We start from the raw sequence: 27,585 nt of genomic DNA on the forward strand, positions 1-27,585 counted from the left end.
CTGGCTCCTCTCGATGTGGAGGAGCAGCGGCTCTACTCCGAGCCCCTCCCGGATGGCCGAGCTCCTCACCCTATCTCTACGGCGGAAGCTCATTTCAGCCGCTTGTATCCGGGATCTCATTCTTTCGGTCATGACCCAAAGTTCATGGCCATAGGTGAGGGTAGGAACGTAGACCGACCGGTAAATTGAGAGCTTTGCTTTTCGGCTCAGCTCTCTCTTCACCACAACGGACCGGCACAGCGCCCCCATTACTGTGGCAGCCGCACCGATCCGTCTGTCGATCTCTCGCTCCATTCTTCCCTCACTCGTGAACAAGACCCCGAGATACTTAAACTCCTCCACTTGAGGCAGGAACTCCCCTCCAACCTGAAGAGGACAAGCCCCCCTTTTCCGGTCGAGTACCATGGCCTCGGACTTGGAGGAGCTGATCTTCATCCCAGCCACTTCACACTCGGCTGTGAACCGCCACAGCGCATGCTGTAGGTCTTGGCTAGAGGGGGCCAGCAGGACCACGTCTTCCGCAAAAAGAAGAGACGAAATCCACTGGTCCCCAAACCAGACCCCCTCCGGCCCTTGGCTGTGTCTAGAAATCCTGTCCATAAAAGTTATGAACAGGACCGGTGACAAAGGGCAGCCCTGCCGGAGTCCAACATGCACCGGGAACAGGTCCGACTTAGTGCCGGCAATGCGGACCAAACTCCTGCTCCGCTCGTACAGGGACCGGATGGCCCCTAATAAAGGGCCCCCGATTCCATACTCCTGGAGCACCTCCCACAGGGCATCACAAGGGACACAGTCGAATGCCTTCTCCAAGTCCACAAAACACATGTGAACCGGTTGGGCAAACTCCCATAAACCCTCGAGCACCCTGTAGAGGGTATAGAGCTGGTCCAGTGTTCCACGACTGGGACGAAAACCACACTGCTCCTCCTGAAGCCGAGGTTCGACTATCGGTCGGACTCTCCTCTCCAATACCCTGGCGTAGGCCTTACCAGGGAGGCTGAGGAGTGTGATCCCCCTGTAGTTGGAACACACCCTCCGGTCCCCCTTCTTATGCAGCAGACCCTCCCTTCTTATGAAGGGGGACCACCACCCCAGTCTGCCAGTCCAGAGGCACTGTCCCCGACCGCCACGCAATGTTGAAGAGGCGTGTCAACCATGACAGCCCTACAACATCCAGAGACTTGAGGAACTCAGGGCGGTTCTCATCCACCCCCGAGCCTTGCCACCGCGGAGCTTTTTAACCACCTCGGTGACTTCAGCCTGGGTGATGAAAGAGTCCAACCCCGAGTCCCCAGCCTCTGTTTCCACCACGGAATGCGTGATGGCAGGATTGAGGAGATCCTCGAAGTACTCCTTCCACCGCCCGATAATGTCCTCAGTCGAGGTCAGCAGTCTCCTTCTTTAGCTTGACAGCATCCCTTACTGCCGATGTCCACCACCGGGTTCTGGGATTGCCGTCGCGACAGGCACCACAGACCTTACGGCCGCAGCTACGGGCAGCAGCATCGACAATAGATGCGGAGAACATGGTCCACTCGGACTCTATGTCTCCAACATCCCCCAGGATCTGGTCGAAGCTCTCCCGGAGGTGGGAGTTGAATACATCCCTGGCCGAGGGCTCCGCCAGGCGTTCCCAGCAGACCCTCACTATGCGCTTGGGCCTGCCAAGTCTGTCCGGCTTTCTCCTCCTCCAGCGGATCCAACTCACCACCAGGTGGTGATCAGTGGACAGCTCAGCCCCTCTCTTCACCCGAGTGTCCAAAACATGCGGCCGAAGGTCTGATGATACGACAACAAAGTCGATCATCGACCTCCTGCCTAGGGTGTCCTGGTGCCAAGTGCACTGACGGACACCTTTATGTTTGAACATGGTGTTCGTTATGGACAATCCGTGACTAGCACAGAAGTCCAATAACAAAACACCACTCGGATTCAGATCGGGGAGGCCATTCCTCCCGATCACGCCTCTCCAGGTGTCACTGTCGTTACCCACGTGGGCGTTGAAGTCCCCCAGCAGAATAATGGAGTCCCCGTGAGGGGCACTATCCAGCACCCCCGACAGGGATGCCAAGAAGGCCGGGTACTCTGCACTACCACTCGGCCCGTAGGCTGAAATGATAGTCAGAGACCTCTCCCCAACCCGAAGGCGTAGGGATACGACCCTCTCATCCACTGGGGTAAACCCCAACACGAGACAGCTGAGCTGGGGGGCAACAAGCAAACCCACACCAGCCCACCGCCTCTCCCTGTGGGCCACTCCAGAGTAGAAGAGAGTCCATTCCCTCTGTAGGAGATGGGTTCCAGAGCCCACGCTGTGCGTGGAGGCGAGCCCGACTATTTCTAATCGATATCTCTCGACCTCCCGCACAAGCTCAGGCTCCTTCCCCCCCAGCGAGATGACATTCCACGTCCCTAGAGCCAGCCTAAGCATCCGGGGATCGGGCCGCTGAGGTCTCCACCTTCGTCCGCCACCCAATCCTCTTTGCACCGGTCCCTCACGGTTCCCCCTGCAGGTGGTGGGCCCACTGCAGTCTATTAAAGTCATTAATAGAATTCACAAAAAAGAGGGTTTACAATTTTTCCATCTACAGCAGTGTTTACTCTTTTTAAGATTTTTAATGGTGGTTGGCAAACAAAAATGTCCAACCGGGATAAAGGTGTGAATCAGGACAAGCATGATGAAAAAAACACTATTGTTTTTATTAACCCGGTTGTGATAAAATAACGAAAAATAATCTTTTAGCCCACATCAGGACTTTTTCTCAACGATTTACAAGACTTTTCTGTTCTCCTTCTGTTCAACTCATTCTGTTCTTTCCCTGATATACATTTTGTATTGTTTCACTTTCCTCAAGGAATTGAGATCTTCCTGTTTCTCCATTGTGTGCAACGTTGAATTAAGTCCTGAGTGTCTCATCTGTGATCTAGTTAATAGGTCTAGGTTAGGATTGTGGAACAAAAATAAAGTCTAGCGTTGCAAACCTCTGGATCATGTTTTGTGGGTAATAAAAACATTTTGAACTGATATTGGACCACAAACAGTTAATCACAAACTTTGAAAATGTGTCTTCCAATTATGTGGCACTAGAAAAAAATCCCTCAAACACAGCACTTTTAGGAAAAGTGTCCATAAAGTTTTATTGAATCTCAGGTGACCAGGGTAGATTACAGACCTGATGAAGATTAAACAAGTAAAATGTGTTTCAAAATCATTCATTTAAATCTTTTGTTTCATCACACCTCCATTTTTAATCGTTCATCTTTAATTGGTAATGGAAGCTTTGGTCACATAAGAGTGAAGTAACATTCACATACAGTAAAGTTGAAAAAAAAAATACAAATAAAACATTTACTGTGAAGTTCTCTTTTTTTTGAAAAATAGGGTCAAACTGAATGACTGACATTAAGGCATAAAGACTGAAGCTCCAACATCAACTGGAATGGAAAAAAAAATGCATCTTAGAGAAAACTGAAGCAACAATTAGCATTCATTGGTTAATACAAACAAGTACAAGCTTTTTATAGTTCATTTTATTTTTAAATGACACAAACTGGAACAGGAGCCAAGATATGGTTTCCATTTGCACACATCAACAGTAACACACATTAAAACAGCTCCAGACATACAAGCATCACCAAAATAACAAAGCAGGAAGATGTGGACGGTGAAGGCTAACAAGCAAGCTTTTTATCAGTAAAAAAACAAAAACAAAACAAACCATCAGATTTTAAAGTAGTTCTGTCTTTTTGCTGATTTGGTAACCAATAATATAGTAACTGGTCAAACAGTTTCAGCAAAGGTTAATTATGTAACGCATATTTAAGTCAACTGTGATATGTGTTGTCAGTAAGGAGAAAAATCTGTCAGATGTGTAAGGAGAATGTGAGAAGCAGAAATCGTTAAGAATTGTGTTCCAGTAATGATGTTTGCTATATTTGTTGATGTTTTTCTTATGGGTTTTGATTTTGATTCCTTTAAGTATAAAATACTTTCATGTGCCATCTTTAGAAACTGGAGACTGTTGGTTTACTGCGTAAGGTGATGGTTACCAGACAAACTGGAAGCAGACCAACATCCTGCCTTCAGCATCAACATCTGAGTGATGTTCGTTTATCTTTATATACTGGCTTCACGTTGTTTCATAGCAAGGGTGGATTAATTATTCAACACATTAGCACATCATATCTATCATCTCATTTGTCTTCAGATTATAAAAGGTGAATGTATTTCATTTAGACTCTTTAAAAGAGTTCTTAGAACAGTGCTTCAACTCAGCACAACTACTAATTAATGTCCAACTACAGCTGAGAGAGCTGTACTAGATCCAGACTGCAGAGCCCACATGGACCGGATTTTCTTCCTGCGTAAAGATATCAAGACTTTCAATTGATGGACATTCAAGGGAAAAAAACAGAAGCTCTAAACTGACTTATGGTTCTGCTAGACTAGAACGAAAGCACAGTATAAGTGTTGCAGGGCTTGCATTCAGCCAAGAGGGCCAGTGCCGGTGTTGAAAGTTGTGATGATGAACCAGAAGGACAAGCATGGGTGGCTTGAGAGAGAGGAAGAATGAGGAGGTTGGTAAAGACTGTGTGTTGGTTACTGATGAAGAAAACAGACTTTGTGTCATTTTTAACCCCCTGCTGTCTCTCTGGTCCTTTATTCTGTGGTGTTTGTCCATTTTAACAGCCTCCGTCCTTACAGCGGGCGTAAGGACTGCAGGCAGGATCGGACGGTTAAGTGTTACCTTTCAGGATGCCCACACAGCTCTGCAGTAACTGGAGGTTTCCCTACAGGTGGTAGAGAGAGAGAAAGACATGCAGACATGCATGAGTATATAAAGGATGGGGGGGCAAAACACAATTCAATTTATTGTGGCACTGTGTAGTGATGAAGGAAGCAAATATAAAAAAGAAATAACAAATCTAATGTTCTTTTCTTTGCTATATAACACACAATGCACAGTAATATATAATACAGTTGGTACACTATCCCTCTGTCTGTGGCCATTTGTTCCAGTGCAAAAAGTACTGGAAAAAATAGTGGATTCATTGGGGAAGATATTGGGTAAAGACTAAGTATTGAATCCAAGATGGAAACCCTTCTCCTTGCAGAGTTGGGGGGGCTGGTGCCTATCTCTAGAGTTAATTGGTTAAGTGTCAACCATACATATTATTATAATTTTTTTGGATTACACTGAATTAACCCACCAGTCATATTTTATTAGTGTAGGAGGAAGTCGGAGTACCTGGTGACAACTAGCACATGCAAAACTCTATGCAGAAAGAGCCCAAACGGAGATTCAAAGCCAGAACCTTCCTCCTGCACGGCATCAGTGCTAATCACTGATCCACCGGGCAAATAACTACTATGATTCTTGTCAAACCCTACTGGATGATTGTGCCACCACCATGGCAGACAGGTTGGAAAGTCTAGCCCCCTGCAAACATACTTTTGCTTATACACTGCTGGGTCTAAACAGCTAAACTGTTGTCTCATCTGACTATAAAACTTCAGGGTTTCCAAGGTTCCAAGGAACTTGTTGCAGACATATGTTGCATTTGAATGACAGTAATGTAGTTAATTAATATAACTTTTACCTTAATGCGTAATGTTTCAGATACGTTTTGAACAGAATGACGACCCCCACCACGACTTAAAAAAATCCTAGAAGAAACCCTGAACCTTTCTCAACAAAACATTGGGCAACGTTACTTTCACCATGCTTAAAGGTATCAATGTTAGAGGAGGTGCTTCCTTCTTAGACACCACACTCTCTGTTCAAGTTGATGTTAAACTCACTTTACTCTGGACAGAGATGCTCTTGTTTCAGCAGCCCTCTGTACAGGAACTATACAGACCTTAGCTTTTATGGTTCCTAAGTTATTTGTGACCAATTTTCTTTCAGAGGTAAAAGTTGGGGTCAAATGAGTGAAACAACGGTATGTTGTGGCAGTGCAACAATCCCAAAACAGGACAAGTAATTATCCTAACCCATGGATCAATACTGGTTTCAAAATGTATGAAACAGGGTCAAAATTTAACCCCAGTGTGACCTCAGTACCTTGGCATGTTTGAGCTCCAGCTCTGCCAGCTCCACCAGGTTCTTCCTGAATGCTGCAACTCTTCTCGTCTTGAAATCTATGAGCTCTATGTTCAGAAGAAGATACATCATTAAAGGTTTAGACGAGTTAATTTTTAGACGGTTTATACAGTTCTATGATAAAAAGATATTGTAACAAAATAGCAATGTGGCAAAAAGCTATTACAGTGGACTTAAAATAGTTGTGTGCTTTTCTCTATCACAGTGATATATACAAGATGTACAAAGCAACAAAATATTCCTGTATCACATAAGTACAAAAACTACTATCACTAATAATGTGTGCAGCAATTAAAACCCCACAACAATAACTTGTATTGGAACTTCTGCACAATCACATCATACCAAAGACACTGAAAACAGTCAATGGATGCAACTCCACATGTTTTACTAGATGGGCAACAAACTAAAAAACACTTTTACTAATGTCGCTGAGCAGATGAGATGTTGAGAAAATATGTTGTTCATGATCAGAGAGCTGAGTCAATACGCCAGCAGGCACCGCATGTAGCAGAGTACAATCCAGAGTTTTAAAGATTCCAGTAGTGCAGAACAGTGTAAATAAGGTAAACATGTACGAATGTACAGTCAGACAGTTTTGTGACTGCACTGACACGAACAATAATACTTCCAGTCAGAGAGGGGCCAAACACACAGCAGATGAAGAAAATGACAGGTCATATGAGCAGAAGATGAAAAGACTTTTGGTCTGCTGTTTTCCAAGTGTGAAAGATACCCCTCTCTGGCACAACAAGGATACAAAAACTATTGATTTTCTGGTGAGAAATCACATTGTTCTTTCTTTTCAGTTCTTTTCTGATGACACATTAGGCTCCGTCTAAATGTTTTACCCTGTCCCTTTTCTTTCAAGTAGAAAGTACTTCTGTGTTTGTGTGTATGCTGTTTTCTCAAACTCCCAGCCGGTCAATGTAGAGGATTGCTCACACTAATTCAGGTTCTTGTTCTGCTGGAGGTTTCTTCTTGTTAAAAGGAAGTTTTCCTTTCCACTGTCTCTACATGCTTGCCAATGAGGGATTGCAGCAAAGTCAATGCAAGTGACTCTCCACTGTCAGTACATTTGACTGCACAGTTTGATAACTAGAATTAATTAGAATGATTGTATTTGACTTGGAATCTGTATGATTTGATTTGATTTGATTGAATTGACTTGTTTTTTTTAATTGTGAAGTGCCTTGAGATGAAATGTTGTGAATTGTTATTGTTCAGCTGCTCCGAGCATGCAGTCGTGAGGACGCACAGTGTCACAGACACTTTCTGTACAACACTGACATGAGTACGGAGGGTGCCTGGTGGAGAAGAAACGGCGCTAGGCGCCCAACTAGCTCACCAAAATGGCTACTATTCATCCCCCTTCTTCAGCCCACTGGCAGAAAGTGTGGGAAATTAAGAAATATGTCACAAAATATGTAGAAAACTATGTGATCCTAGTTAATTAAGTGTCTCTTAAAACCCCAATATGTTAACTAGTTAACAGAAATTATGCTCACAATTTACTAGTTTCCCCTAAATCTTGCAGTAGTTGAGCCCACAAATGTGCGCTACACTTCCCAGTTAACTAGTACAGCTAAAATTATTAGCTATTTAACTCATTCACTCATTCATCCATCTTCTATACCGCTTCTTCTATAGCGGGTCACGGGGGAGCTGGTGCTTATCTCCAGCGGTCTACGGCCGAGAGGCGGGGTACATCCTGGACAGGTCGCCAATCCATCGCAGGGCAAGACAGAGACATACAGGACAAACAACCATGCACACACCCCCTCATACCTAAGGGCAACTTAGAGAGACCAATTTAACAAACAGTCATGTTTTTGGACTGTGGGAGGAAGGCGGAGTACCCGGTGAGAACCCACACATGCACAGGGAGAACATGCAAACTCCATGCACAAAGACCCCCAGCCTTGCTACCAACAGTGCTACTAACTGCGCCTCCATGCAGCCCGGAGCTATTTAACTAGTTTACCTAAATAGCATAAAATAAATACAGCACAAACAATTTGCACTAGTTGAAGCCACCTTTGACCTTGCTAGTGAACTAGTACATCTATAAAATGTCACTTAATTAACCAGTGCGCCTTAAACCAGTACTAGTAAACTAGTAGAGCTCAAAATGCATACTAGTTGACTACTTGAAGCTACTTTGGCCTAACTTGTTGCGTCCTGGCCTTTAAATATGCAGTCATGCTCTAGTGGCCCTGACCAACTGCATTAGTCAGCTGAAATATTAGCATATTGTGATAAAGTTAATTATTTTCCATAATGTCATGATGAAAATTTAACATTCATATATTTTAGATTCATTGCAAACTAACTGAAATATTTCAGGTCTTTTATTGTCTTAATACGGATGATTTTGGCATACAGCTCATGAAAACCCAAAATTCCTATCTCACAAAATTAGCATATCATTAAAAGGGTCTCTAAACGAGCTATGAACCTAATCATCTGAATCAACGAGTTAACTCTAAACACCTGCAAAAGATTCCTGAGGCCTTTAAAACTCACAGCCTGGTTCATCACTCAAAACCCCAATCATGGGTAAGACTGCCGACCTGAGTGCTGTCCAGAAGGCCACTATTGACACCCTCAAGCAAGAGGGTAAGACACAGAAAGACATTTCTGAACGAATAGGCTGTTCCCAGAGTGCTGTATCAAGGCACCTCAGTGGGAAGTCTGTGGGAAGGAAAAAGTGTGGCAGAAAACGCTGCACAACGAGAAGAGGTGACCGGACCCTGAGGAAGATTGTGGAGAAGGGCCGATTCCAGACCTTGGGGGACCTGCGGAAGCAGTGAACTGAGTCTGGAGTAGAAACATCCAGAGCCACCGTGCACAGGCGTGTGCAGGAAATGGGCTACAGGTGCCGCATTCCCCAGGTCAAGCCACTTTTGAACCAGAAACAGCGGCAGAAGCGCCTGACCTGGGCTACAGAGAAGCAGCAATGGACTGTTGCTCAGTGGTCCAAAGTACTTTTTTCAGATGAAAGCAAATTCTGCATGTCATTCAGAAATCAAGCTGCCAGAGTCTGGAGGAAGACTGGGGAGAAGGAAATGCCAAAATGCCAGAAGTCCAGTGTCAAGTACCCACAGTCAGTGATGGTCTGGGGTGCCGTGTCAGCTGCTGGTGTTGGTCCACTGTGTTTTATCAAGGGCAGGGTCATTGCAGCTAGCTATCAGGAGATTTTGGAGCACTTCATGCTTCCATCTGCTGAAAAGCTTTATGGAGATGAAGATTTCATTTTTCAGCACGACCTGGCACCTGCTCACAGTGCCAAAACCACTGGTAAATGGTTTACTGACCATGGTATCACTGTGCTCAATTGGCCTGCCAACTCTCCTGACCTGAACCCCATAGAGAATCTGTGGGATATTGTGAAGAGAATGTTGAGAGACTCAAGACCCAACACTCTGGATGAGCTAAAGGTCGCTATCGAAGCATCCTGGGCCTCCATAAGACCTCAGCAGTGCCACAGGCTGATTGCCTCCATGCCACGCCGCATTGAAGCAGTCATTTCTGCAAAAGGATTCCCAACCAAGTATTGAGTGCATAACTGTACATGATTATTTGAAGGTTGACGTTTTTTGTATTAAAAACACTTTTCTTTTATTGATCAGATGAAATATGCTAATTTTGTGAGATAGGAATTTTGGGTTTTCATGAGCTGTATGCCAAAATCATCCGTATTAAGACAATAAAAGACCTGAAATATTTCAGTTAGTGTGCAATGAATATAAAATATATGAATGTTAAATTTTCATCATGACATTATGGAAAATAATAAACTTTATCACAATATGCTAATATTTTGAGAAGGACCTGTATAGCAAATTAGACGGTGGAGAAGGACTGAAAACAGAGTTTTCCTATTTGACATAATGGCTGATGTCAAGAATATTGAATAAATACACAAACAGCTTGCCATACAGGATGTTCAACTAGACCAAAACTAGAAGTTGAGAACGGTAGCAGAGCAGCAACATTCCGATCAAGACTTTCTGTCCCTGAAACGGAGTCTTCAAGGTTCAGTTTTTGCTGACAAAAACTGAACCTTGTTGTACCAGTTTTGTCTGGTACAACAAAAAAGTATTCAAACCAGTGCCATGTATGTTTGAAATCTCAGTAGCTCCTGTGGTCAATTATTTTATCAACAAGTGAATATATAATATTTAGGTGAATCTGTTCATCTTAAATGATTCAATAATTTTGTGGTACCAAATGTAGTTCTTTTTATACTTTCTTGAAAAATACCAATATTTCCACAGTGTAAAGTGATGATTAAACCATAACCCTTTTCCATTTGAAAAGATTTCATAACACAAACATGTTGGCACGTTCCATCATAACTTTTTATGGCAACTGTATAGCTGCGTGGCTGACATAAAATCGCTATCCCAACAACAGTGTTTTGGGGAGTGCAGTTTAGTTAGGGGCTTCAATAGCTATCAGGGAAAAACACCCCAAAACAAAGTGACTGACCTTGCTTGGCAGACTCAGAAATCTTCTCAAACTTGTGGCAGCAAAGCTGCTGGTTTGTCTCTGCCTGCAAAACATCTCTGTTTTTAGCTCGTGCTTTATCCAGAGCTTTATTAGCGTTCTCATAGTCCACCAGACCCCGGCTCCTCCGATATAAAAGGTCCTGTCCAAGTAACACATGCAAATCGACAGTTTCACTCAACCACTTCATTATTGTTAACTGATCTGTCAGTATGTGTTCAGACCTTAGCAGCCTGTGACTCTCTCAGGTAATATTTAAGCAGATCAGCCAGCTTCAGGTCTTTGTCCGCTGCAACTCGAGCTTCAATTTTCTTCAAGACAAAAACCAAGAGACAGAAACAATCACTGTAAATCCATCTGCACCTGTTCTCATGAACATGATCAAAAGTACATGCATGAAAAAAGCTTTTCATTAAAAGGTCCAGTTTACAGAACCTCTTGTTAAGTACAAAAACATAAAACATGATCTAATTAAATTTAGTTATAACAGAAAAGCAACCAGCAGCCTACTGCTGCTATATCAAACATTTACTAAAGTACTAAATATTCATTATGTTGGTTTTTGATACACAGACAGTAGCAAAAACATGGAATAAACACACAAAATGTAACCATTTTCAATGGGTGGTACATTTTTTATCCACACCATGACTGTTTGTGGAAAGAGCTGAATTTGTCTTTCCTGTAAGTAAGGAAAATGTGTAGTAGCCTTCTTTCAGCCAACTGGCTGGCAGTGCACAATAAGAAGTGCAGGAGAGTAGGGGTATACCTTGATACTGGTTACTAACCCTATGGCTAGTCCAACTCTGTTAGGGAAAAACTGATGTATGGTTCAGTTTTTTCAACAGAAAGGACTGTTAAATGTTCATTAATGAATGGATCCTAGACTTTTTGCTGCTACTATATGTATGCATAGATACCCATTTAATTTCCATTTGGGATTAAAAAGTATTTTGAATTGGAATTGAATTGAACTGAATCCATGAGTGGAACCTATTGTCCAATAGCCTCAGTTAGGCCATCAGTAACGAATGAAGAGAAATCAGGATCTATGAACAGAGACTCTCAGATTCACTCTGTTCAACACAGAGTCCTTTAACCATCAAAAGACTGGATCCTTGCAGGCCCATCCTCAATGATACCCTCCAGTCACTGCACAGCAACCTCTAAGCTGCATAAAGAAAATCAAAAGATTATGCAGACCGAAAAATTCCAGGCACTACTGTCATTATTTGCCAGCATCAGTAATGCAAAAAAGGCACCCAGAAACTATTTCCTCATTTTTTAATGAAAGCGTAAACAGTAAACACTTTACCGGACTTTCCAAACCTAAATCTTCCGAAATAATTAAAAGTGCCAATAACAGACACCCTACCACATCATTTTCTTCATTTATCCCTGTCACTGAGAACAGCATGACTAAAGTCCTCACATGTAGCCTTCCTACTACATGCCTGCTGGACCTTTTCCTACTAATCTACTCTTATCCATAGCTCCTATGGTAACTGCAGTAGTCAAACATGTGATTAATGCTTCACTGACATCCGGTATATTTGGTACCACACTGAAACATGCCCAGGTAACTGACTAGTGGTCTTCCTTCTAATTAACTTATTGTTAGTGTTAATATAATAATTGTACTGCTATATCCTCCTTTGGAAGTCCCTTTGGACAGAATCGTCTGCCAAACATACTTTGTTACAGGAGGTTTTCTGGGAAGTTCACAACCTGTGAGGTTGGAATGTACATTTTAGAAAATATAAGACTATATATTTGAAAACCAGAAAATAAAGAGAACATTTTACTGGAAAATCCTGTTTGAATTCACTTGACTTAAATCTTTTTTCAGTCCATCCAGACTGATTTCACAGTTGTATTTCTTATTGTCCAATTGTAAACAGGCCTACAAGGAGACATGTTAGCTCCACATCTAAGCAAGACCAGAGATGAGAAGATGTGAGGATTACTTACTCTGGTTTTCTCAAACAGCTCTGATACCTTCAAGAAAAACCTTAAAGAAACAGAAAACAGAGGGATATTAGGATGCTTACATTTTGATTCCCACAGAATATAAATATGAAGGTAAGTTAGGATAAGATTTCATGTGGAATGAAGAAAATTAATATTCAATTTTTTATCTAAATGTCCCTATCTTTCTCTAGTCACAGGATATGTTGACGAATCAACTGGTTTTTTCTCAGTGATTTCATTAAACCAACTTAAGGAATAAAATATAGCTTTACGTTCAGTGGTGACATCAAGCTGAAGGATGAAAACTGTAGCCTAAAACTGAACACACTGCAAGTGGGCATGTCATTAAAAACATTTATCTTGAGGCACAATAAAAAGCATCTTTAAACTATTATATTTATTTTGTATTATTGTTAAATATTGTAAACTGAATAAAAAACCGAATTTGTTTGTTATTTTTTTACTAAATAATTTTGTCCATACTTGCAGAGATCTGTGGAGTCCTGTGTTCCCAACGTGTACAGAGATGAGGCAATTCTGTTCATGTCATCAGCAGCATCTAAACAGGCAGAAATACTAATCAGACAGCATTCGTAGTACAAATATAGTAAAAACGAAGAAAAAAAATTACCGCATTTAATAATGTCTTCTCTTTGCCTGAAAAAAAAAATCAATAAAGCACAAATTGGGGGCTTTTTAACATGGAGCTTCCAGTTTCTTAACTATAGCTGGGACAAGAGCCAAGTCATAAATGTCTTGTTCATTTATTGTTTTACCCTCCCTCTGTTTTATTCTGTGTTTTTGTGAAGGGCTGTAGTGAATGGAGACAATTTAGCCACACAGATATTATTTATGCAGTATGCTTTTAAATAAATGCTATAATATAACCATATTGGGTTTAGCTTAGGTTAGGCAAGTTTATTTGTCTGGCACATCTAATGTACAAGACAATTCAAATGCTTTATATAAAACAGATAAAGGAAGCATTAAATAAGTTTGAAAACAGAACCTGAAAAAAATCCATACAAAAAACAAGGCACAGTGCCAAGTGGTAGATTGCTGAAATGCATTCACACCAGGAAAGTCCTTTGGTCCGCTTGTTTGGTACGGACCAAAAGTGAACTTTATTTTTTTCATTTGGTGCGGTTTGTTTTCACATTGTACTTTTTGCAAGTGAACTATTACTTGTAAACAAAGCCACGCGGATGACGATCATTGTTCCCATTGGACAGAAATGATGGGGGCGGGACAGAGCACAGACCCAGACATTTAGGAAAACAGCTGTAGACTGCTGTGTGCAGCACCTCTGTTCTGCATATTTGTGCCGTTATTACAGCTGCAATATTATTGTGAGGGTGAAGAGCAGCTCATTCAACACAGACTGAGATATTCCATTTATAATTTTGGACCCACTGCTTTCATAGTTGCATGAAAATGGACCAGGAGATCAGAGATGTATTTTGGCTCCAGACTATTCAGAGATGTATAAACCAACCGAAGGATCTTAAAATCTATTCTGTGACAGACAGGACACCAGTGTAAAGATCTAAGAACTGGAGTTATATGGTCTTAGTGAGGACTCAGGCAGCAGTGTTCTGAACCAACCGCAGCTATTTGGTAGAATTTTCTTTTTTTTAAGGAGACCAATGAAAACAGCATTATACCAGTCAAGTCTACTGAAAACAAAAGCATGGAGAAGTTTTTCTAAGTCTTTCTGAGACATAATTCCTTTAATCCTCAGTATGTTCTTTAGGTGATAATTGACTGACCTCACTACTGTCCTAATGTCAGTGTTAAAATTCAGGTCTGAGTCCAGAACCCTGTCCCTAGACTAGGTTTTTAGTTTTACTGCTTGAAGCTGGGTGATGGCTTTTAATCTTTCTTCCTTGGCTCCAAACACTATTATTTCAGTTTTAACGGAAGAAAATTCTGACATATCGACAACATAATTTAATTAATGCATTTAATCAATGTTTGAATTTGCTTATAGTATCCTGACGAGATGGTTAAATAGATTTGTGTGTCATCTGTGTAGTTATGGTAACACTTTTATAATTTGAGTGGGAACATATAGGTGAAATAACAGAGGCCCAGAATTGAACCTTGATGAATTCCACATTATTTAGATATTAGTTATGATTTGTAGTTACCTAAAGACACCAAATACTCCCTATCTCTTAGACAGGACTCCAACCAGATAGGTGCTGTGCCAGAAACACCCAAACAGATCTTCAACCAGTAGCAAGTTGTTATAGTCGACCGAGGTAAATGCAGCACTGAGATCCAGTGAGACCAAGACTGAAATGTTGCCACTATCCGTATTGAAGCAGATTTCCTTAAGGACCTTTACAAGAGCTGTGTCGGTGCTGTGATGTGGCCAGAAACCTGACTGGAAGACATCTAAGCAGTCATTAATGCCCCTTTTCCACTGGCTCGTTTTAGCTGGTGTGCCTCCGTTCTGCTCGGTTTCGCTCTACTCGGTACGGTATCAGTTGTGTTTCCACTGACCTGCCGACGGCTGAAGCTATGCTGGCTGAAGCTCCGCCTCCAGCCATGAATGTGGAGGCTGTGCTGCAATTAACGTTACTGTGTTACATTGTCACATTAAAGTAATCTGCGTGAAATGATAAAAAAAATAGGAATAAATAGAAAACAAAAACATAAACTACATAGTAATAAAGTTTGTATTAATATATACACAAGAATGTCTTATTTATATTTTTTAATGTCTAAAATGATCCACCAGGATAATTATCTGAATCACAGCCCAGCCAGAACTTATAAAATAAGGTTCAGGAGTTCTGAGTGAGGTGGGGTGGTAGGAGGAGCAGAGAGGAGAGACGCTGCTGTCTGGATGGTGAAGCTCCAAAGTTTGCCTGAAGAAGTTACAATGTTGGGCTTTAATGAGGACGTTTTTGTCTTATCCATGGCAATAATGAGGACAAGGACTTAAAAGACTAAAACCGCAGACTTTTGACCTTTGAACTTAGTTTTAGGTTGGATATTGCATATTCCTGCTCCACAGATTTAGGGGCTCGTCCTCCTGTTGGGTCCGATGAAGGCAGTCTGATTACGGTCAGCTGCTCTCTGCCTGCTCCCTCCTCCTGCAGACGCTGCTTCGCTAAAGGACCGTCAATAAATGTCTGAACCAAACACGTTGTTTCATGGTGGTTGTGTTTGGTGTGTTTTGGGGGAAATATTTGTGCCTCTGAACAGCTGATTTTATGTGTGATCAGCTGGTTTAGGATGTTATTACATACAGCGTTCTGCCTGCATGTAATTCAGAAAGGTGATTTGTCCTTTTTCTTTTCTGTCAGCCTTCAGGCTGGTTTATGACCCGTAAATGGTAAAATGACTTGTATGACCTGCTCCGGCCACTGTGGTCCTTAATATTATTGTAGTTGCTCCTGTGTTTTTTTTTTACTTTCCCCTGCACTGTCTCAACGAAGACCTTCTTATTCCTCCTCCTCCCACGGCCAATCAGTGAACAGCAGACTTTTCATGTCACATGTAGTCCCGACTCAGCCCCGGTCAGACCTGCTCAGGAGCAGGGACCAAAAAAGTAGGTACCAGTACAGAAAAAACAGTAATGGAAACGCACGCAAAGAGAGCCCAGTGGAGTCGAGTAGGGCCAAGTCGAACCAGTGGAAAAGGGGCATTAGTGTCAGGAAGTTATACAGCTGTTGAAAAACAGTTTTTTCTGTGATTTCATTTATGAACAACATATAGCTGTTCATAAGTGACCTGTCTAGAATAATCTTTTATAGATGTGGCTAAATGGCAGCTGTTTTTAGGCACCGAGGAAAGAAACCTGAAAGCAGAGATATTTACAGTATCTAAAAGCTCTGAGGCCATTCAATGTGCAACACAAAACCCTGTTGGCAGAGTGTCAAGGCGAGCAAATGGTGGAATCCAGGTTCTTATGAGTGATTGGACAAAGCTGGGTCATTGTTTCTCTCCGTAGGCACAGAGGAAGCACATATCCTGCAGCTAGAGCAGGAGCACTGACGGACTGTCTATTTTTCAAAATTTCGGCAGTAAAGAAAGAGGCAAACTTTTACTGGTACGGTTGGACAGCTCTGGTTTTCAGGGCCAGGGCCAGAGCTCGTCTCCAAAGCACTGACATCAGCTAAGCACTGGAATGGGTTTGGGTGGAAAAGGTCCAAAAAAGAGCACTGCATCAGTGTGTAAATTAGTGAAAGAGAAACACATTTCAAAGAAACAGAAGAACTCTGATGATGTCAAAATGATGATATGTAATTGCAATTTATATATTTATTATTATCTTTAAAATTTTGCGTGATTCAACCTTACTTTTGTGTGAGCGGATCATTCTGTCACATTTGGCCGAAGCATCTTTGACTCTGTTGTGATATTCTAATAGAAATGTCTTTTCATGCTCAAAGAAATCATCCACATCCTGAAAGACAAACAGATAACAAGCTTAAATACAATCACAAATAAGAGACCATAAATGCAGCCAAGAAGTGCGAGCTGTTTTGTGTGCTTTTACCTTGACTCCAGCCACTAGAACACCATCAGCCGACTTCACAACATTCTTAAAGAAATCCTCTAATTTCTCCTTCTTGTTCTTTCCTCGTACACTCAACTGTCAGAGACGATAGATTGATGATCACACTCAGCACCACAGACTGTACAGGCAGTGATTTCTTCAGTAATTCCTGATTTGTCCCATTATAGATAAAAAATAAAGGAATTAATATTTATTCAGATTCAGACTATTCACTGTACAAATGGTTCCTCCTTATATCAGTGCACATGCTGAAGCCAATCTTTTTTGTCAATGTACGAAGGAGGACCAAATAAGAACAATGGGGAGTACCACTTTGGAGGAGAGTCTTTATTAACCATGTGCTTTCTCTGCTTCACATCTATTAATAAGATGTTCTGGAGGAAAATGAATCTCCCATCTTAATCTCTTGATGACTGTGAGGTGAGTATAAACTTCCTTACATGAAGCTTATTGATGAGTAATTGTGGTTAACTTATCATTAAGTTTATCTGTGTCCGACACTCACATCCTGGTTGTACTCCAAGAAGACGTGAAAGTTCAGGTCCTTCCTGAGGATGGGATGAGCAGCCACACGGCAAAGGAAGACCTCATGCATGGCAACAGTCTTCTTGAAGATGGCCAGGTACTCTCTGAATGAAAACACACCACAATCAAGTGTGCACTTTTGTTTAACATGTGAGATTATGCCCTGCAGAGAAGGTGTTTGACTTACGCCTCGAGCTCCTGTTTCATTTTGGTAAACTCCTCCTTGGTCATAGATCCTTCTCCTTCCCCCAGTTTCTGCAGCTTCTCTCTAGATGCATCAAAGTCAGGTCTGGGAGGGGCTGGGGGGATCTAGACAAACACAAGAAACAGAGACTGAGAAATTGTTACTTTTACACCACAACTGTAAAAGTAACAAGGTTGACAATTATTTCAATAATTGATTAATTGTATTAGCCTTGTTCACAATTGCTTTTATTTCTACTGTTGTGGTGATCTAGTATTCTTACATGATAAAAGAAATGGTTGTGCTCAGAGTGTACACCATCATGTAAGAAAGATAATGGACTGCCATGGCAGCAGGAACACACAGATGACTCCAACATTCTAACTATAATTGTTATATGTTTGTTACCAAAATAACTCTTTCACCAATAAAACATTTTCTATAAAAGGAAACTGGATATGTTGATCTGATCATGTCCTAATTTTTGTTTTGTCATAAAATGCACAAACATAAAGCATAACTATCTTTATTTACCGCAATAACTCTGACCCATTAAACACGAGTTAATTGCATTCTGTATGTGTGTGTGTGTGTGTGTGTGTTCAGCCAGGTATTCCTGCTGCACCAAACACAAAAAAAGCCCAACATATTGTAAATGTAGCCCAGCCAATCACTGGTCTGGAACAACCATCAGTCCAACACCAATATAGGAATTACTGAAAGGCAAATAAAATATTATCACCAAGGGCACAACTTGTTCCCATTTTATCCAGTCAGTTTTTTCTTCTGCCATAAATCTATTCCATGCAGTTTTGCTTCCCACTGAGCATTTACATCCATACCTAGAACTGGAGTAATGTCTCTGGCATATAATATAATCTTTACACTCAAGACGTTCAAGTGCAATAAAAGCAGTTAAAGTCATTAATTACTGTTTTTTTCCTCATTGTTTACTTGTGTTCTGATGATTTTAACATTTCTTTAAACCACTTTGTGTTCATGTTTTGTATTGATTTATTACTATTTATAGAATTGTTGCTTGTGAACAACACAATCTGTGCTCCAACACAACAGTGTCAATATAAGCTATAAGTGTCTATATAAGCAAAAATTAGAAATATAAAATGATACACATGCACAGAATTCTATGATATCACAAAGGAAAGTAGAAATCAGACTTCAGCTGAAAAATTTTCCCGTTAGTTTTAAGCTTTTTAGGTAGCAACAATTGTTGAAATCTGTTATTTTGTGCCATGTAAGCTATGAAGGTCATGATGCAGACAATGATACGTGACTAGATGTACGCCCATACTTTCTTTTGGGTTATTTATGAGCAGCTGATGGCTTGAAGTTATTCCTGAAAATAAATTGTCAATCAAAGTAGTGTAATGGCCTTCTTGCACTGTGCGACTTTAATAATAGAAGTCTATTCCATGACACACTATGCGACATGGATCTAATAAACTTTGAGACGACGTCAAGTTTGACGTATGCACATTGTTTTGACTTTTTACTACTAAATCAGTTACGACGTACAGCAATAAGAAACATCATCAGTGTGTGCCATCCATCTGATGCTGCCAGAGACAACCACAACAACACAATCAAGAATGCAGCCTTTGTTGTTGCGGCATTTATGTGCCTCGAAATAAATATGAAGAAACGGAGGAGGAGGAGAATGTGGACGCAGTTATGGCTGAGAAAAAGAGGTCAGCTTGGGATGCCGGTTTCATGCTGCAATTCTATTGGCGGATTAGTAGACGTAGTTTGGAGCAGCTGTCACACTGCGAGATTGTCATTCTGAATATCTGACACCGTCTGCTATTTATCGCAGGATGTCTTTGGTTGCAAACGCTAACAATGGACATCCTTCAACCTGTCTCAGTGTGACATAAGACCGCAGATTTAGAGCCACAACCAAAGATTTCTCCAAGATTTTCCTACAATACTCCTCTTTCATTTGCATCGGACATCTGTGGTTGACATGTAACAGACTAAAGGCTGGCATAGAAAGGGATTAAAAACAATAAACCACTCATATACACTTTAAATCGTAAATGGCCTGCACTTGTAAAGCACTTTATCAAGTCCCCAGAGACCCCAAAGAGCTTTACACTAAATTCAGTCATCCAGCCATTAATACACACATTCACACTGACAGTGGTGAGCGACACTGTAGCCACAGCTGCCCTGGGGCAGACTGACAGAAGTGAGGCTACCATACAATCAGTGCCACCATCAGCAGGCAAGGCAGGTGAAGTGTGTTGCCCAAGGACACAACAACTGAGACAGAGAGCGAACTGGCAACCCACCATAAAAATAACTTCTGAAAATATAGAAATTGTTCTTGTGAATTAAATTAAATGAAGAAGGAATATAAAAAAAAAAAAAAAATCAGGCAAGCCACAGAACTAAACAACCATCATGTCGTAGTAACACATCCATTCCCCATAAAGACCAGACTCCACTGGGTTCCATTCTTAATGGCAGATTTTTTTTTAATGCTTGAACACATTTAGTTAAACAGGACAGTACTGCCAAATGTTAGAAAGATAGTTCTCAAACGACTGCTTAAAAACAAAAAATTGTTACATTCGAAATATTAGTTAAATGTCTCATATTTTTTAGCATAACCTATTTGAAAGTAAAATAGTTCACAACCCTGCACAATGTTTTTTTCAGTGTTTATGTATCCAATAGAAAATCTTTATGAAATGTGCCAAACTGACAAGAACCTTTTGGAACACAAGAACATTCTCCAGAAGCAGAATATAAGCAACATTTCAGAAGCTGTAAAACAAATGAATAATTTATGCGTGAATGCTAAAACTGCCCTATCCTCATTAGATGGTGATTGCAACCAAATGTATTCAACTGGCTCTTTCACTCAGGATAAAAGACAATAAATTCACTTCTTGAACAAAGCCAGCAGCTCAGTTTGAATGTGTGTGCTTCTTACGATGTATCCTGCATATTCTTCATTTTCCACAAATGAGTCATGGAGCCAAATGAACTCTTCATGTTGTCGGACCACAGAGAACTCATTTTGTTTAAAGTTGGGGAGCGTACTCTGTGGAAAAAGGAAGTATATGACTTCAACATTCAGACTGTAGAGAAGTAATGATAAGTTGGAATAAATTGAAGTGTGTCTCACCTTAGTGTGGACAGTAAACTTCACCTTGTCCCTCTCACTCAGAGCATCAGAAATGTCCACCTGTAGTGTAGCATCCATCTCCAGATCCACATTTACCACTCGCGGCTGCAGAATAGAACAAAGCATATATCCCATAATCCACCACTTTCAGAGATCAACAAAGAGGCATTGCTGATCCAGACTTGGTCTGAGGGCAGACAAACAACTTGTTAATAGATACTACCTGTCAAATAACTAATATTAATATATATTATTCAGTATATTGCTCCTGTATGTTTAGTTTTACATAGGATACCCATTTTGACCATAGGGTTGTGAACTTGCACATCCATAAGCAAAGTTAACTTTTCTATCTGATAAATTTCATTAACATATTCAGTCCGTTTTTCCAGAGTCGGGGAGTCCGGCTTCAGGGCTCATCATAGCACGGAAACAGCTCTGCTGAAAGTCACTAATGATATTCTTATGGCCTCAGATAATGGACTTGTGTCTGTACTTGTTCTGTTAGATCTCAGTGCTGCATTTGATACAGTCAATCACAATATTCTCTTAGAAAGGCTGGAACATGCTGTAGGGATCAGGGGAACAGCGATAGGCTGGTTTAAATCTTATTTGACGAACCCAGGCCCCGCCGGCAGCCGTCCACGCCCGAGCAGATCCAGCCATGGACCCAGAGGCCCAAGACCCCGGGACACACCACCCCCCAAGCTGAGGCCCGACATAGCCCAGGGGGCCAGGCCCCAGCAAGCAGCCACTGGGAGTGAACCAGCACACACCAAAGCACCCGCCCCTGGACACCGAGAACCACAAGTACCCCAGCGGGCAGAGACTCCAACCACCGGCAGGTAGTGTGGCGGGGAGGAAATAGGCCCCCTCTAATATGGGGGGCCTAAGCTGATTTATAGTGTTGACATTTGGGTTATGTTATGATCTATGGGTTGGGAGGTAGCTATATTTTGTATCCACTGCCTTTGTAAACTAACCTGAAGTTTCCCATTGTGACAGAATTGGTTCGTTTTTTTCAAGACTTGCATCTAAATTCTATAAAACTGTTAGCATTTTATTGATGTCCTGGATGGGAAAGAGGCTAGCATGCCAAATTCAGTATTCCAGTTAAGTGTCTGTATTCAGCAACATCCACTGGTTTGAGGTTTCATTTTCCTAGTTAGATCTCATTGCAGGCACACCTGTCTTCATCTATTCTAAACTTCTAAAAAAGTCAAAAGTAAAGTTGATATCCAGGAACACGTCAATAAGAGTCTGTCCTACAAGATGGAACAGGGCTAAAATGTACTCCCACAATCTCCACACAAGCAGATATTTCCTGCTGAAGTGTGAGTTACCTACTGCAAGCATAGGTACAGTTAAGCCCAATATTAATCATACCCCTGACAGATTTAGATTTAAAGTAGTTCAAGTAGTTCATGATCACCATGAGTCTTCTGACCGGAAACAACAGCATCACTGAAATTTCGTATCTCATCAGCGGGTCTGCGACTGTAATTTGGCATCCAATCACTTGATTGGTGATTATGCAACTGGCTGCACCATCCCATCAAAAGCTGCTTTTTGTTAGCGGTTTACAGTTTTGAGAATTCTTGTTGATAACAAAGTTGACCTACCCAAAATATTTGATGATTTTTTTCTATCCCTATTGATGACATGGCCGTGGTGTATTTATTAAGTTATGTTTTGGAGTTCAATTTATGAAAAGATGATAGTTTCAAACAAATAGGAATGTTTTCATCCATCTATGAGGGTTGTCAAAATAATCAATATTTAGATATAATCTGATGCTACAAAAAAATAAATTACTCAAAAATACTCAAATTTGCATCAAAATCGATACATTTTCTTCTTCCCAAGTTGTTTCCCTTCTTCAGACAGAAAGGTAGCCCAGGCAAGTTTCAAAAACATTTAGGAGTTTTTTTCTCCATTTCAGTGGATTGCTGAAATTGAAAAAAGAAATCTAAGCAGAATTGGTCCCCAGGCAAAAAATTATCTGTTGCTACTTTTAATGATGAAAATATATCCTACAGCAACCACCATGACTTTCTAGTTAAATAAAAGACTATTACAAGTTAGTTACCACATGTTTATTAAAAAATTATTTATATTATTATAAATATTTGATAATGTATTATTTATATGATCACAATTTATTCTATTGTTGTAAATTATACATTTTCTGTGAGATTGTGGGTCATATCAACAACTACACCGTAGAGCAGTGTTTTTCAACCCTGGTCCACAAGGAACACTGCCCTGCATGTTTTAACGGTATTCCTGCTTCAACACACCTGATGATTCCAGTTAAGCAAAAGCTGGTAATCAGCCATCAAATTACACCTCTAGAACATGCAGGACAGTGTGCCTTCAGGACCAGGGTTGAAAAACAATGCCATAGGGAATCCTCAGATACAATAGTAGCCAGCCCCATATATGTAGATCTACCATGAATCCGTTCCTACAGAAGTTAGCAAGTCTGATGCACATTGTCCACTGTGTTTGACATGAAAGCCCAAACTTATTTTAAGTCAAAAGCCAAAAGAAACACAAACAGATGTGTGTTAAGTCATGTGACAGCCCGACGGTGGAGCTGGAATGCACAAACCGATAATGTCGGTTACAAATAAAGCAGAAGAACTGACCACAGATAGCTGTTAGCTGTCTCTTTAGCTGTGTTAGCAGGTAGAGCTAGAGGCCCCTCAGCCCCTAGGTCTTTATTTTGACTCTAGGCAGTGGTTACCAGTCTGACCACAACTGACAGACGGTGCACTAGCTAGCATGAAGCTAACGTTAGACAGGATGACACGCCAGGTTAAAAATGTATTAGTAAAAACCCAGTGGTTTGAGTTGAACAAGAACAAGCCCCCCTAGCAAGGGGGATATAGACACATAGTTGGACAGGTGAACAGATTCACAGGTACAAAGACAGACAGGCAGTAGGAGGGCACTCACTCCCCGGTCCTCCTCGGAGAGGAAGTCGGGTCCGTCGTCCAGCCCTTCCTGCTGCGGAGACACAAACAAACAGTTATTTTAACCACAGTCCGAGCTGAAAATAACTACAGCAAGTGTATATCACGACGCGAGCCATCACCACGCTGAAAAACTGCACAAAAACAAGCGAGAGCGTGAGGAAAAGGAGAAACCCACCATCATGGCTGCGAACGGCTGGTGACAGGAAGTGAACACAGTTCCCAAATCTCGTGAGAGGAAAAAGAAATCATGGAAACCTTCAAAACATACGAATTGGTTATAACTTTTTTTTTTAAGAGGAAGAGTAATATCCCAAACACTAACAGACACAAAAATCTCGTGAGAGGAAAAAAATCATGGAAACCTTCAAAACATACGAATTGGTTATAACTTTTTTTTAAAGAGGAAGAGTAATATCCCAAACACTAACACTAACTTGATTTTTCAGTTTATTATCTGAAGCCCAGAAACAGAAATTATTGAAGGAGTTTGAAGAGGGCACTAACGACTGTGGCTCAGTAGGAAGAGTAGTCGTCTTGCAATCAGAAGGTTGTGGGTTCGATTCCAGCTTCCATACGTCGATGTGCAAGGCACTTAACCTCAAGTTGCCTACCGATCTGCGTATCGGTGTATGAATGTGTGAGCGTTAGTGAGTGCGATTGGGTGAATGTGGCTCTAGTGTAAAAGCGCTTTGAGTGGTCTATATGACTGGAAAAGCGCTATATAAGTTCAGTCCATTTACCATTACTTTATAAAGGAACTAACCATCTGTTATCTAAAATCAAACTTTTTTGAATATTCAACTATATTTTGGAATATTAAACACATTTACAAACATCTATAGACTTATATTTTTTCCTTTTCATGATGAACTCATTAGGGTCCCAACTTTGGACAGCATGGGGGTAGCTCTCATTACATCTTAGTAAAAACATACAAGCTGGGTTACAAATTTTCATTATTGGAGAGGGACTCATGTTTTCCTCGTTTTCATTCTGCCTAGTTAAATTCCACTCTAAACAGGGGGGCACCTGCACTCCCACTAACTCTTTTCATCACTTGTGTGTTCCGGAGGTGAAAGAAGGGAATCCTGGAAACCTGGGATTTAAATGACATGTCCTGGTCAAAAATAACACCAAGGTTTTTTACTTAGGAGGGTGATTTGAAAATTTACAAAAAGCACATTAATTGTGCACGAGAAGATATTATTTACAAAAAATGGAAAACCTGGAAAAATTTAACTTTTCAAAAGCTTTACATATCTGTTTCATAAATCCTTTTTAATAATCATATATAATATTCAAATTTTCTGAGACACTAAACAATAAATAATGGCTTAAAGTATATTATCTTGCCAAAAGTATTCACTCACCTGGCTTGACTTGCATATCAACTTAAGTGACAAGGTCATAGACTGATGTTGGACCGGAAGGCCTGGCTCTCAGTCTTCGCTCTAATTCATCCCAAAGGTGTTCTATCAGGTTTAGGGTCAGGACTCTGTAAGGCCCAGTCAAACTCATCCACACCAAACTCTCTCATCCATGTATTTATGGACCTTGCTCTGTGCACTGGTGCACAGTCACGTTGGAAGAGGAAGGGGTCATCTCCAAACATTCAGTATTCAGAGTTCCTTTCACTGGAACTAAGGGTCCAAACTCAGCTCCTGAAAAACCCCACAGCATAATCCCCCCTCCACCAAACTTTACAGTCGGCACAACATAATCAGAGAAGTATCGTCTCCTGGCAACCTCCAAACCCAGACTGGTCCATCCGATTGTCAGATGGAGAAGCGTGATTTATCACTCCAGAGAATGTGATTCCACTGATCTAGTCCAGTGGCAGCGTGCTTTGCACCACTGTATCTAAAGCTTTGCATTGCACTCAGTATTCCAACTACTCACCCATGAGAACCCATTTTATGAAGCTCTATACGTAATGTTCTTGAGTTAATCTGAAGGCCACATGAAGTTTGGAGATCTGTAGCTATTGACTCTGCAGAAAGTCAGCATCCTCTGCCCACCACTCCACCAGTTTACGAGGCCTACCACTTCATGGCTGAGTTGCTGTCATTCCCAATCACTTCCACTTTCTTATAATACCACTGGTGGAATATTTAGAAATGAGGAAATTTTACAACTGCACTCGCTGCACATGTGTCACCCATTACTGCATGCTGGAATTCACTGAACTCCTGAGAGCAACCTATTTTTTCATAAATGTTTGTAGAAAGTCTACATGCCCAGATTTTATGTACCTGTGGGAAGTGATTGCAGCACTTAGTTTCAATTATTTGGAGGGGTAAGCAAATACTTTTGGTATTATTGTGTATTTTACTCTATGCGTAATAAATCAAAGTGACAACAAATATTAAACCTTTCCACTATATTTTTTGAGGTGTAATGTTGGTTGAGGTGGTGATAACTAAATGACTTACTATAAAGTCCTGACTGTAACAGAACACCTTAATGCCCTCCTAAACATTTTCTGTTTCATTAAGCAGAACACCACATTTCACTGGCATAAAGAGCCAGGGTACCTAGTACTACAACATCTGCAAAAAGTAAGATGACACTTGGGTTTCCAAGGCTGGTGTCCTTCTCTCCACCAATAAACCTTGAGATACTGTCCTTGAACACCACATTCAGTATTTCAACAAGGGTAAAGACCAGGGCCCATATTCAAAAAGAATCCTAAGACTAGAGTAGCACCTAGTGATGTAATTCTAAGAAAAATCTTAGAATTTTTTGAATTCTAAGATTCTTCATAGAATTTTCCCTCAGTAAGATAAAAGTTATTGACGAAGCATCTTAGGCTTTTCGATTGTGAGGAAACCAAACTGAACCTCATTATACAAGATTAGTCAAATGTTGAATTTTAATATTAATTAACATGAAATGAATTAACATGAAATAAATGCAGTATGGCGAATAAATATAATTAGTAAATCAAAATAATGAGCATGTAAATATGCAACGTTTAAACATGATGCTGTGTGACAAATCATTTAATTTTAATTAAGAGCAGATGTTACATGACATTTTAAAAAAGAGAACTTCCCAGCCAACAGGCACACGTGGGGTCCAAATGGGAGCAACACAGGTGGATTATACGTTGTGATAAATATCCAGGACATTTATTTTTTTTAAGAACCGTTTTATTTCTTTTTTTAGGTTTGAGATGAGGAAAACAAAACCTTGCAAAAAGAGGATGGATACATTTGTTGTTTTTTGCGCAAAATAGCCTAGTATAAAAACAGTTTCCAGCCTAATGATAAACAGATCTAAAATAATAGGAAACCTGCACAGGAGGAAACCTACCCAAAAGGGAACCTGCCTCTGGGATGGGTTTACAATCATATGATCAGCTTCAGAAACCGGCCTCGACGGTACAAACCGGGGTTTTGGTGAAAGCACTGAAAAACCAGACTACCCAATCCACGAGTTTTGTGTCAATCATAACAGATTGATAAAGAAACTATAACAGCTCTATATTTGCTATGAGGTGGAAACGGTGCTTTAAAATGAAGAGAGGACGTAACCCTAAAGATTTAAGGACAACAAAACCTTTCAATAAATTAAACTTTGTGATTGGAGAAAAAAATAAAAGACCAGGAGACGTC

The 27,585-nt window shown here is 40.9% G+C and overlaps 1 protein-coding gene across 4 annotated transcripts; it reads right to left on the reverse strand.

The window, feature by feature from the left end:
- Positions 1-3,115: 3,115 nt before the first annotated feature.
- snx6 (sorting nexin 6) lies at positions 3,116-24,234 on the reverse strand. Of its 4 annotated transcripts, none has more exons than XM_047345027.1 (14): positions 24,144-24,234; positions 23,949-23,999; positions 20,988-21,092; positions 20,793-20,903; positions 17,837-17,958; positions 17,630-17,753; positions 17,104-17,199; positions 16,905-17,010; positions 13,074-13,149; positions 12,591-12,630; positions 10,844-10,930; positions 10,602-10,761; positions 6,069-6,154; positions 3,116-4,794 (listed from the first exon to the last, which is right to left on the reverse strand). In XM_047345027.1, exons 1-14 carry the CDS (start codon positions 24,147-24,149, stop codon positions 4,741-4,743), a joined length of 1,224 nt encoding a protein of 407 aa, XP_047200983.1. In that variant the 5' UTR covers positions 24,150-24,234; the 3' UTR covers positions 3,116-4,740. The 4 variants fall into 4 exon arrangements, with proteins under 4 accessions (XP_047200983.1, XP_047200984.1, XP_047200986.1 ...); XM_047345028.1 differs by having other exon boundaries at positions 23,949-23,996; positions 24,144-24,223; XM_047345030.1 differs by lacking the exons at positions 20,793-20,903; positions 20,988-21,092 and having other exon boundaries at positions 23,949-23,996; positions 24,144-24,164.
- Positions 24,235-27,585: the final 3,351 nt, after the last annotated feature.

Source organism: Girardinichthys multiradiatus, chromosome 19 (genome assembly GCF_021462225.1).
Source record: "Girardinichthys multiradiatus isolate DD_20200921_A chromosome 19, DD_fGirMul_XY1, whole genome shotgun sequence".
Taxonomy (NCBI): domain Eukaryota; kingdom Metazoa; phylum Chordata; class Actinopteri; order Cyprinodontiformes; family Goodeidae; genus Girardinichthys; species Girardinichthys multiradiatus.